Raw genomic sequence first — 13,223 nt, 5'->3', positions numbered from 1 at the left:
TATCATTCAAACCAAGAGAGTAAAGGATTTGCAGGAGGAGAAGGTGTCAAAAGCAGCAGAGAGGTGAAGGAGAATAAGCAGAGAGTAGTGGCCCCTGGATTTTGCAGCAAGGAGGTCATTGCAGACTCTCATGAGGGCAGTTTCAGGGGAGTGCTGATGATGGAAACCAGACTGGAAAGGGTCAAGCAGTGAGTGGGAAGAAAGAAAGACAGACAGTGAGGCGGTTGTAGACAATACGCTCAAGGAGTTTGTAGGCAAAAGGATATAAATGAGTCATTTAGGATATAATGAGGCATAATAAACAACATAGACTATTTGTTATCATATTGTTTAAAGGTTAAATTAATGTTGAAGATGTGATCCTAAAGTGTGAGTGGAGTGGACTGGACTTTAAAATTACATTTTTATCATTTCCACCATCTACATTCACAACCAGATAATATTAAAAAAGAAAAAAAAATCATGCCCAAGTCCTCATTTTCCAAGGGCTGTTCCAACCATTAATCTCCCCCCAAAAAATCACGTAGGAAAAGTAGAAGAATACACAAAACTAAAATCACATTAAAGATGAAATCATAAAACAAATTTTAATCCTCTAATAATTTAATTGATAAAATTGCCTCAAATAAACATTAGATTATCTGTATGTGATGCTTGTAGAGTTATGCAAAAATTTTGCTATATTTTCTGCTTTCTCAAAATCTACAGTGTCATAATGTAACCAATAATTCTCCTAAAGACTGAAAATAAATGAATAGGAAGAAAGAGTGAAAAGTTTTGTTTTAGTAATTCTAAAAAGCTTTATTATAAAACCCATTTGGGATGAGAATAATAGTGATGCAATTCCATAATTTTCCTTTAATCCCTATAGTATCAAATGAATCAACAAAATACCGTAGAGGGATCCACAAGACATAAATAGGATCCTTTCCTACCTGTGTTGTGCATTATGCTGATTTAATGGTGAGTTGTTAACCTTCTACTAAATTACAATTTTACAATGTCACTGTGACTGATGAAAGGTTGTGATAATGGGGTGTATGCTTTAGATTAATGTGGGTCCTTTTTTTGGAAACTGAAAAGGCCTCTTAGTACACACCATTATTGTCTGGAAATTGCACCTATTTTTAGGGTTAAGCAAAAATGTCCTCTACAACTTTTTAAGACCATTCAACATGTTATTATTATTATTATTATTATTATTATTATTATTATTATTTGAAAGCAAATTGTAAAGCAGTATACATTTAGAGGATTATAATACATGTTTATATACACTACATTTGGAATAACAAGAGACACAGTAACAAGGAGACAGGCATGTTCTGCAATTAAAAGCATTGCTTTTTTTGTATTTCCACTGCTTAGTAAACAAACCCCTTACATTTTAAAGTTGTGGTGGAAGCTGCTGTCACCAGCAAAGCCACAAATGTATCCTAAGGAACTGCTCATCTGCCCGTTAGGCCATGGTGACCCATTCATGTAAGTACCAAGTAAAGAGGGGGTCAAAGATGATGTTGTCCTTTGTAGAAATAAATACTTTTTTGAGCTTTGTCTCTTTGTCATGACTAAACCCAGATTTTGTAGAGTCTATCCTATTAAGATCCCCTCCCATTGCACTCAGAATTAAAATGTTCTTTTATGTTTTATGCACCTTCAGGTTACTCAGATTTCCGTCTCATGTCCACAGTCGAGGTCTGCAAAACTGGATCAACAGATGCAGACACTGACCTTGGCACTCCTACACAATGGAGCAAATGTTTGAGGAATTGACCCAGTCATCACCCCCTCCCCACACCAAAATGCTCTCAGCCTCTCAATAAGGCTGGGACTTAGGGTACTCTGCATGCGAGGATGCAGGACCTTTTCTGCACATGTGCAGTGTGCCCACCATCAGGTTAGTGTACAAGTCTGAATTAAGCCCAAAGTGGCTGGCTGTATTAATCATTGAGACAGACTAGACTAATGCCTGGGAAAGAACAGTTTAAGGTGTAGCTTGCACAATGTTTTATTTTGATTACTTTTGCATTTTGTATTGTTTGCTCTTGTCCACTATTTTTACCACCTATTTATGTTTCCAGGTAAAGCAATAGGAGGAAATTTTGGACATGAAAGCATGATTCAAAATTAGGTCATATTCACCCTCAATGAGCAGGACAGCACCAACTGATATGTGGCTCTGGTAATAAGCCTATATTATTGTATAGCTTAAATAGATTATGGAGAACCAAACGCTTGTTACAGAATTTCATTTAATGGCATTTTACACAAAATCTGATTTTACATCATTAACAACTTGTGTGTTTTTCTTACTATATGTGTTTGGAGTGCTCATCAATTCTGTTATAATTACAGTGATATATATAGATGATCAGTTACACACCCCCATGTACCTATTTCTCTGTAACCTGGCTTTAGTAGATATCTGTTATACAACCACTACTGTCCCTAACCTGCTGTACATGTTACTATCTGGAGATAATACAGTGTCCTTCTTACAATGCTTCACCCAGATGTACTTTTATGTATTGGTTGGGCTCACAGAAGATCTTCTTATACTCATTATGGCATATGACCGATATGTTGCAATATGTGATCCTTTACACTATCACTATGTCTTGAGTATTAAAAACTGTCTATTATTGGCCTCTTGCACTTGGCTATCAGGATGTTTAAACTCGCTTGTGTTTACAATCCCAGCATCACGCATGTCCTTCTGTCATTCTCGTATCATACATCAGTTTTTCTGTGACGCCAAAGCTGTGATTAACATCTCTTGTGCTGGCAGTATTGAGTTTTATATTGTTATCTATCTAGAATTATTAGTATATGGATTTTTCCCAGTCGTATTCAGTTTGATATCTTATGTTAAAATTATAGAGGTCATCTTGCAGATAAAATCTAAGGATGGAAGAAAAAAAGCCTTCTCCACCTGCTCATCCCACCTCACCATTATTATCATGTACTATACAACAAGTTTGTCTGTGTATATGATGCCACCGTCAGAACACTCCAATGTGCTAGAACCAGTTCTTACTGTACTGTACGCAGTTATTACTCCCATGATAAACCCTCTGATATACAGTCTGCGGAATAAGGATGTGAAAACGGCTCTGTTAAAGAAAATAGGAGTAAAGCAAAGCATTGAACATTGAAGGGGGAAAATGTGAAAAATAGTTATATAACCGTATGGGGTGACTGATCAAGCAGAGTTTTTCCCCCAAAAGTCTGTGCATTTGCTGCAGAACATGGCAAGTCAACTGCAATATTGCTCTCCAAACTACATGATTTATGATCCTGATGTTTAGAAGTTTAAATCTCAAAACGCTAGCAATGGGCAATGATGTGCAGTAAGTAAGTCTGCCTAGAGCCTAATATTAGTTGATAGGGGATGAAGACTTTAAAGGTACTTTAGGAGAGAGGAATGCACTTTAATTATTTTGAGGGGCTGGGTTCACCAGTGAGAATCCTGACAGTGGGAAGGTAAGTATACTTACCTTCCCCCGATGGCCCCCTAACCCTCCCTTTCTGCAATCTAAGCATAACCCTCCCAGCCCTCTTCAGCCTAATCCTAACCTTACGTGGTGGTGCCTGAACCTAACACCCCACCCTGCAGCTAACTTCTTCTGTGGCCCGACAGATTATCATTTGGGATAGCGGCACCAGTGTTGGGTACCTTGTCAGGATGATGTAGGTGGCATATTAAGATGTGTCTGGATTCCGGCATCGCATTTTGTCTGCAGGAATCCCAACTGCCAGGATCTTGACCGGATTCCATTTTGTGAGTGTTGGTTTTGTGCATTTGTGAGTTTTTATATTCAGTTACTGATTGTTCTATTGTGTGGCTGTGTTTAGTCTTCTATACTGCTGATGAAACTACACAAATTTTTGCTGAAATGCATATTATATTTTGCATTAGGATTTCTGTGTATATGCAAGTGACTTGAATTATGTAAACATTCACTATTAGCCCAGCTAATATCTGTAGATAGATATATAGACAGACAGACAGACAGACAGACAGACAGACAGATAGACAGATAGACAGATAGACAGATAGATAGACAGATAGATAGATAGATAGATAGATAGATAGATAGATAGATAGATAGATAGATAGAAAAAAAAGTGACCTAGGAAGTACAGTACTGGTGACTATTTCTGCATTGTAAACTAATCCAGAGGAACTTTTTGATTCCATTGCTCACATCCTATTAAACTAATTTGAATCTTACTTGTAAATTGACTAATAATGACTTAATAATACTGTACTGCTAAACAGCAGATCTTCATAATTTTCTATATTGCTTTTATTATAGAATATAATTTATACAATTTTTGTGTAATATAATAACATGTAATTTTTTATGTTGGTTATCCATATATTTTATAGTGATGTTTAGCAAAAAGGAATTAGTGCTGTCTTTTTTTTCTTGCGTTCTACTGCATTTGCGTTTGAAGGGGTTTATTTACAAGGGATACGGTCTTTAGGTCAACACACCTTAGGTCGACAGTCATTAAGTCGACCACTGAATGTCGACATGGGCATTAGGTTGACATATACTAGGTCAACAGGTCAAAGGGTCAACATTACTTTTTCAATTTTTTCCCACTATTTTGACTTTTTCATACTTTACAATCCACGTTGACAACAATTGGGAATAGTAACCTGTGCAGAGCACAGAGGTAGCGGAGCAAGGCACCTTGCCCAAAGCATGGCGAGCAAAGTGAGCCATGTGAGGGGACACGGTGCACTAATTGGGGTTCCCCATCACTTTACGAAGAAAATGACACCAAAAAAAGTCCAAAAACTTACCTCAACCTGTTCACCTGTTGACCTAGTACATGTCGACCTAATGCCTATGTCAACCTAATGCCCATGTCGACCTTCAGTGGTCGACCTAATTACTGTCGACCCAAGTTGAGTTGACCCAATGACCCATACCCGTTTTCTACCAGCAAGACACGACTACTAAAACCACTGCCCTTTTAAATATTGTGCAAAAACAAGATCAGAAATGCTGGATTTTACGACCTGTCACCTTGTAAATAAACCCATTAGACTGCTGCATTTAACTCATCTGTTCATGCAAGTTTGATTTTATAGATTCAATGAAGTCACTTTTTACTATATACCTTTTATATTAAAAGGACTTATTTATCAGTGTAGAATTGTCAGAGAACACATTACATTTCTTTTAACTTCTTATATATTTAAAATGTTTAATACTATTAATTTTTATTCTTTTGCGTAATATTTGTGTTTGACTGTTGTGTAAATATGTTTGTACTATTTTAGTTTCCATAATATAATCTATTAATATGACTCCCCTCTACGTCTTGTTACTTAAAATCCTCAAACAGTCCTCTGACCTCATACCAACATTGCTGTGTGGCTGGATAATACAGACTACCAAATATCTTTTACATGTGAAATCTGTCTGGACCAATATGCAATATGTAGCACTTAACTGCATGCATGAAACTCCTATTTCTCTATACTGTACAGTAGATCAGAGTTTTCCAACCTTGGTCCTTAAGGCAAACTAACAGTCCAAGTGTTAGTGCTTTGCATACTGGAGCACAGATGGTAAAGTCAAAATAACAGGTACTAACAGGGGCGGGTTGGAATGGAAAACCAGTCTGGGAAATTTATGGAAGCAGTCTTAAAAGGTAAGCAGTCTGATGAGGGGGTGGGGTCTGTTTAGGGGGCGGCATACCTCCTCATAGGGCTTGATTGTACGCAATTGCAGCCTACCTTGCGTCTTTTGCTGCAGTTGTGTCTGAGATCAGGGGCGGATTGGGAACTAAAAGTTGCCCTTTAAAATCCTGTAGAAGTGGCCCGACATGGGCAGCACTAGAGGTATAACATACCGTGTAGCCATGGCAGCATCACTGGATGGCAGAGTTGCTATTCTGCAGAGATGGAATAATAGAATGAATGGGGACAATGCAGTGTACTGAGTGCGGTGGGCTGCCTGTCGGTGGGGTCACATGATATCACACAAAACAGGCCCCACAGACCAGTGATGAGTGGTGGGTGAGGTGAGGCAGTGATGCCTTTCCTGTCTTACTAACGTTTGGGCCCAAATTTTTACTATATAAAGAATACGAAAAATACAAAGAATATGTTACTTCACAGCACATCCCTTCCACAGACATATCGGCCTACCAGGAATCTTCCAGGTGAGCCCTATGACCAATATATCCCTGGCTACTAATTACTGTACGTCTTTGGATAAAGGGGTTTTGGAGAGAACACACTGATAAATAAAATAAGGTATAAAATTAAAAATAACATCCTGAGGACCAGTGTCAAGCAAACATGCACTAAAAAATATATCAAATGTTAATGGTCGATGTTTAGGCATTTTTCATTTATAATGGAAAGGGAAATATCCTGTGAAATACCCTGACATTTGATCAAACGGTTTCAGTGGGAAAAAATGTTCCCTTCAAAAAAAAATCCAAAATACTTGTGATGCAATTAGGGGAAGTGACAGAGAGATTATATTTTGACAATCTCCACATCTCTAATATAGTCATAAAATAGACAATCTCAATTAGGATTGTATTATTTATTCTCCTGGTAATAAATATGGAGTGTACAAATATGAGTGATATAAGAACACAAGTACTGTACTATCCTGTGTCTGATGATTAGTATTATATCTGAAGATGGTGGTGTGGTAGCTCTAGAATTGGAAGTAAAGCAAAAAGAGCAAGTAACTTTGGGGGTCATTCCGAGTTGTTCGCTCTGTAAATTTCATCGCATCGCAGCGATTTGCCGCTTAGTGCGCATGCGCAATGTCCGCACTGCGACTGCACCAAGTAAATTTGCTATGAAGGTAGTATTTTTACTCACGGCTTTTTCTTCGCTCCGGCGATCGTAGTGTGATTGACAGGAAATGGGTGTTACTGGGCGGAAACAGGCCGCTTTATGGGCGTATGGGAAAAAACGCTACCGTTTCCGGAAAAAACGCGGGAGTGGCTGGAGAAACGGGGGAGTGTCTGGGCGAACGCTGGGTGTGTTTGTGACGTCAAACCAGGAACGACAAGCACTGAACTGATTGCAGATGGCGAGTAAGTCTGAAGCTACTCTGAAACTGCTAAGAAGTTTGTAATCGCAATATTGCGACTCTTTCGTTCGCAATTTTAAGAAGCTAAGATTCACTCCCAGTAGGCTGCGGCTTAGCGTGAGCAACTCTGCTAAAATCGCCTTGCGAGCGAACAACTCGGAATGACCTCCGCTAGGCCGCCGACCTCTGGGAGTGTATCTTAGTTTAGCAGAATAGCGAACGAAAGATTAGCAGAATTGCTACTAAATAATTCTTTGCAGTTTCTCAGTAGCTCCAGACCTACTCCTAGATTGCGATCAGCTCAGTCCGTTTAGTTCCTGGTTTGACGCCACAAACGCCCTGTTTTCAGCCAGCCACTCCCCCGTTTCTCCAGACACTCCTGCATTTTTTCCTGACACGCCTGCATTTTTTAGCACACTCCCGGAAAACGCTCATTTACCACCCAGAAACGCCCCTTTCCTGCCAATCACTCACCGATCAGCAGTGCGACTGAAAAGCGCCGCACAGACAACAGCAAAACTGCTAAGTTTTTAGTTAAATAACTAAGCGCATGCGCGCTGCGTACCATGCGCATGCGCATTTAGCAACAAATTGCAGCATAGCAAAAATCGGCAACGAGCGAACAACGCGGAATGACCCCCTTTGTACTGTATCTAGAACAAGCCATGTTGCATTGAAAGGGGAACAAATACATTTAGATTTTTCTGTGCAAGGTAAATACTGTCTGTGTTTTCATGTAGCCACAAATGTTAATCAGCTTTATTTTTACACTGCAATTTAGAATTAATTTTGGCAGATTCCTCCCAAATCTGCCCCTCTCTGCATGTGTTACATCTGCCCAACCTACGGTGCAGCATAGTTTTGTCTAGTTTACAAAGAGGAAAAGTAGCAGGTGCACAATCTCACACTAGCTCTACCTGTAGTAACCAGAGGCATTTAGCATATTCCTGGCCAGGGCTATGAGCTTACCCACCGCATCAAGGTAGCCTCTCATTGGGTAAGTCCCTAACACTAACTATGGGGGTTCAGGTCCGGGGGGCAGGACACCCCAGAGCCACCCAGCCAGATAACCCCAGGGCATCGCAGGAGTGATAAAATTATAGGGTTAAAGTGATAGGAGCAGCTGTTGCTGCATGTGTGAATAATGTGAGCAGTAAAAAAAAATGATGTGAAGGTGTTACATATATATAAAACAAACTAAGTGCCATGGAGTAATGAAATAATGTTAAATTGCGATGCCCCAGGGACACCCAGCTATGGCAGGCACAGGGAGCCCCGCACCCCAGAGAATCCCCCCCATTATGGACTGCCATATTAAACAAAATGTAGGAGTCTTACCACAGTGTGCTCATTCCAAATGTAAAGGCTGGAGTGTTTGACTATTTAAAATCAGAGGGGTGGGTGGGGTAGGGTGCTAAATTAGGATGAAGGCGTCTCCTACCTTCAAAAATGTATGAATACATCGGTAACAGAGGGAAAAGGGCCCTAATTTGCACACCTTAATTAGGTAGTGAGGTGCTACTCTGCTTGAGACTTAGTAAAGTGTACAAAGAGGAAAAGTAGCAGGTGCACAATCTCACACTAGCTCTACCTGTAGTAACCAGAGGCATTTAGCATATTCCTGGCCAGGGCTATGAGCTTACCCACCGCATCAAGGTAGCCTCTCATTGGGTAAGTCCCTAACACTAACTATGGGGGTTCAGGTCCGGGGGGCAGGACACCCCAGAGCCACCCAGCCAGATAACCCCAGGGCATCGCAGGAGTGATAAAATTATAGGGTTAAAGTGATAGGAGCAGCTGTTGCTGCATGTGTGAATAATGTGAGCAGTAAAAGAAAATGATGTGAAGGTGTTACATATATATATAAAACAAACTAAGTGCCATGGAGTAATGAAATAATGTTAAATTGCGATGCCCCAGGGACACCCAGCTATGGCAGGCACAGGGAGCCCCGCACCCCAGAGAATCCCCCCCATTATGGACTGCCATATTAAACAAAATGTAGGAGTCTTACCACAGTGTGCTCATTCCAAATGTAAAGGCTGGAGTGTTTGACTATTTAAAATCAGAGGGGTGGGTGGGGTAGGGTGCTAAATTAGGATGAAGGCGTCTCCTACCTTCAAAAATGTATGAATACATCGGTAACAGAGGGAAAAGGGCCCTAATTTGCACACCTTAATTAGGTAGTGAGGTGCTACTCTGCTTGAGACTTAGTAAAGTGTACAAAGAGGAAAAGTAGCAGGTGCACAATCTCACACTAGCTCTACCTGTAGTAACCAGAGGCATTTAGCATATTCCTGGCCAGGGCTATGAGCTTACCCACCGCATCAAGGTAGCCTCTCATTGGGTAAGTCCCTAACACTAACTATGGGGGTTCAGGTCCGGGGGGCAGGACACCCCAGAGCCACCCAGCCAGATAACCCCAGGGCATCGCAGGAGTGATAAAATTATAGGGTTAAAGTGATAGGAGCAGCTGTTGCTGCATGTGTGAATAATGTGAGCAGTAAAAGAAAATGATGTGAAGGTGTTACATATATATAAAACAAACTAAGTGCCATGGAGTAATGAAATAATGTTAAATTGCGATGCCCCAGGGACACCCAGCTATGGCAGGCACAGGGAGCCCCGCACCCCAGAGAATCCCCCCCATTATGGACTGCCATATTAAACAAAATGTAGGAGTCTTACCACAGTGTGCTCATTCCAAATGTAAAGGCTGGAGTGTTTGACTATTTAAAATCAGAGGGGTGGGTGGGGTAGGGTGCTAAATTAGGATGAAGGCGTCTCCTACCTTCAAAAATGTATGAATACATCGGTAACAGAGGGAAAAGGGCCCTAATTTGCACACCTTAATTAGGTAGTGAGGTGCTACTCTGCTTGAGACTTAGTAAAGTGTACAAAGAGGAAAAGTAGCAGGTGCACAATCTCACACTAGCTCTACCTGTAGTAACCAGAGGCATTTAGCATATTCCTGGCCAGGGCTATGAGCTTACCCACCGCATCAAGGTAGCCTCTCATTGGGTAAGTCCCTAACACTAACTATGGGGGTTCAGGTCCGGGGGGCAGGACACCCCAGAGCCACCCAGCCAGATAACCCCAGGGCATCGCAGGAGTGATAAAATTATAGGGTTAAAGTGATAGGAGCAGCTGTTGCTGCATGTGTGAATAATGTGAGCAGTAAAAGAAAATTTATCACTCCTGCGATGCCCTGGGGTTATCTGGCTGGGTGGCTCTGGGGTGTCCTGCCCCCCGGACCTGAACCCCCATAGTTAGTGTTAGGGACTTACCCAATGAGAGGCTACCTTGATGCGGTGGGTAAGCTCATAGCCCTGGCCAGGAATATGCTAAATGCCTCTGGTTACTACAGGTAGAGCTAGTGTGAGATTGTGCACCTGCTACTTTTCCTCTTTGTACACTTTACTAAGTCTCAAGCAGAGTAGCACCTCACTACCTAATTAAGGTGTGCAAATTAGGGCCCTTTTCCCTAGTTTTGTCTAGTTACAAGCTTTTTTTTTTTTCCTTACTAACAAATCAGAATCAGGCCCTCTGTCACAATGACTGTTCTTTCCTTATGAGGATCATTGGAGTCCACAGAGCACCTTCTCCCAAAAATCCCATTCATTAACTATGTGGACCACTATAGTTCATGCAGTTGCTTAATAGCAATATCATGCAATACTGCATATGACCAATGAGTTTATTGCTTATTCTCAATGACTATAGTGTGGTGGTTATCAAATCACACTCTGCATTGTGACTTTAATATTAAAATAAAGTTGCACTATTTTAAGACATTACACAGGCTGAGGGAGATACTGTAATATAATATGTAAAAGAATCTGGACTAATGTGATAATCCCTGTGTACATTGAACAAGTAGTGAACAAGGCAGTGAGTGAAATACAGTATTTCATTGAGGTGGAAAGACATAGAGGTCTATTCATGAAGCAGTGAAAAGAGTGGAGAAGTGAGCCTGTGGAGAATTTGCCCATGGCAACCAATCAGCTGCTCTGCACAATTGTATAGTAGAGATGTGCACGGGAAATTTTACGGGTTTTATGTATTGGTTTTGGATTCGATTCCGCGGCCTTGTTTTGGATTCGGACGCATTTTGGCAAAACCTCCCTGAAAATGTTTTGTCAGTATTCGGGTGTGATTTGAATTCGGGTGTTTAAAAAAAAAAAAAAACCTCAAAAACTGCTTAAATCATAGATTTTGGGGGTAATTTTGATCCCATAGTATTATTAACCTCAATAACCATAGTTTCCACTCATTTCCAGTCTATTCTGAACACCTCACACCTCAAAATATTATTTTTAGTCAGGATGGCGTTTAAAAAAATTAGCCCCAAACTGTTAGGCGCCGGAGTCTGCGATGTCCTTGCGGCCCAGCGCCTAGCTACTAGGGACGCCGAGCGCGCTAGCCGCCTGGTCCCTAGCAACGCTGGGACGCCGTGCGCGCGTAGCTACTGGCTCCCTAGCAACGCAGGGATGCCAGGTGTGCTGAGCCGCCTAGACCCTAGCAACGGGGACGCCACGGGAGGACCGCGTTCCCCGTTGCAGGGTCAATCAAATAAATCACACACACACTTGTCTCTGCTCGTGCAGCCTGGCAGCTGCATGGTATTTTTAATAATCCGGCTCTGAAACATCTGATTGGAGGACTCCTTGTTAAATACTTTCTCAGTGCTTCACACAGACGCTGGTAATAGCTTCCTGCATGCTGCTTAGGTTTGCTGAACGTCTGTTCCAGTCCTGCTGTGTCCGGTCATTCCTGTCTTCAGAGTTCCTGAATCTTGGACTTGTCATTTCATCCCAAGTAGTCTCTGGTCCTCTACTGTCCGCCATGGTCGCTAGAGAATCTCGTGTGGTGTTCGTGAGTTGCGGCTCTGCCGCGTGCTGCTGCTCAGCCTGCTTTATTTTTGTATTCTGTTTCGGAGCATTTGCGGAGGGTTCCGCTTCCACAAGTCCTCTCCGGAACTCGGCGGTGCCGGGTTGGAGAGTGGACAAGTGGGTATTTTGGTTGTCCTTTTCCCTGACGGTTTTTCCGCACATATTCTAGTTTTAAGTTAGCTTATAGCCCCTGGCCTTGTTGCTGAGTTAGAGGGCCCCTTGTTATCACCCTGACTCGGATTTCCCTTTGTCTCCCATTAAGACCTGAGGGGGCATCAGAGTTGGGCAGACGTAATCCGCCCTTCAAACGCGGCTGCCATGGGCTCAAGCAACCATAGTCTCGCAAGGGATTTCTGACAGCACGGGCGAGACAACGGAGTTAGGGCGCAAGGGGCTATTTTCCATTCCCACTTCCTTTCCCAGCATTACGATCCAGTGCTCAGGTCCTTGTTATAAAATCTCCTCAGACCACAGTGCTGGAATCATAACACAAACATCACATGATGTAGAGATAAATAAAATAAAAATGTGCAAGATGGAATTGTCCTTGGGTCCTCCCACCTACTCTTATGTTATATGAACAGGACATGCAACTTTAACAAACCCATCATTTCAGCCACAGGGTCTGCACATTACTGTGGCTGAAATGACTGGTTGGTTTGGGCCCCCACCAAAAAAAGAAGCAATCAATCTTTCCTTGCACAAATTGGCTCTACAGAGGCAAGATGTCCACCTCCTCCTCATCATCCGATTCATCACCCCTTTCACAATGTGCACCCCCCTCCTTCACATGCGGGAGAATGTGAAGGAGTAGCTGTTGACGGGTCACGTTAAGCTTCTCTTGACAAGAGTCTCACCAGCAGGTTTTTGAACATCTGCAGACTTGTGTCTGCCGGAAAGAAAGATACAACGTAGGCTTTAAACCTAGGATCGAGCACGGTGACCAAAATGTAGTGCTCTTTTTTCAACAAATTGACCACCCGTGAATCCTGGTTAAGCGAATTAAGGGCTCCATCTACAAGTCCCACATGCCTAACGGAATCGCTCCATTTAAGCTACTCCTTCAATCTCTCCAGCTGCTTCTGCAAAAGCATGATGAGGGGAATGTCCTGACTTAGGCTGGCAGTGTGTGAACTGACTTCACGTGTGGCAAGTTCAAAGGGTTGCAGAACCTTGCACAATGTTGAAATCATTATACACTGAGCTTTAGTCAGGTGCATTCCCCCTCCTTTGCCTATATCGTAGGCAGATG

The 13,223-nt window shown here is 42.0% G+C and overlaps 1 protein-coding gene across 1 annotated transcript; it reads left to right on the top strand.

Moving 5' to 3' along the window:
- Positions 1–2,513: 2,513 nt before the first annotated feature.
- On the top strand, positions 2,514–3,155 carry LOC134944317 (olfactory receptor 1G1-like). The gene has a single exon (XM_063932897.1). It carries the CDS (start codon positions 2,514–2,516, stop codon positions 3,153–3,155), a length of 642 nt encoding a protein of 213 aa, XP_063788967.1.
- Positions 3,156–13,223: the final 10,068 nt, after the last annotated feature.

The sequence above is a fragment of the Pseudophryne corroboree genome, chromosome 7, assembly GCF_028390025.1.
Source record: "Pseudophryne corroboree isolate aPseCor3 chromosome 7, aPseCor3.hap2, whole genome shotgun sequence".
In the NCBI taxonomy this organism is placed as follows: Eukaryota; Metazoa; Chordata; class Amphibia; order Anura; family Myobatrachidae; genus Pseudophryne; species Pseudophryne corroboree.
Note: the sequence above shows the minus strand (reverse complement) of the source record. Positions and strands in the feature narration are given on the sequence as shown.

Coding starts and splice junctions, on each gene's coding strand:
- LOC134944317 (XM_063932897.1), top strand. CDS start 2,514: ATGTACTTTTATGTATTGGTTGGGCTCACAGAAGATCTTCTTATACTC.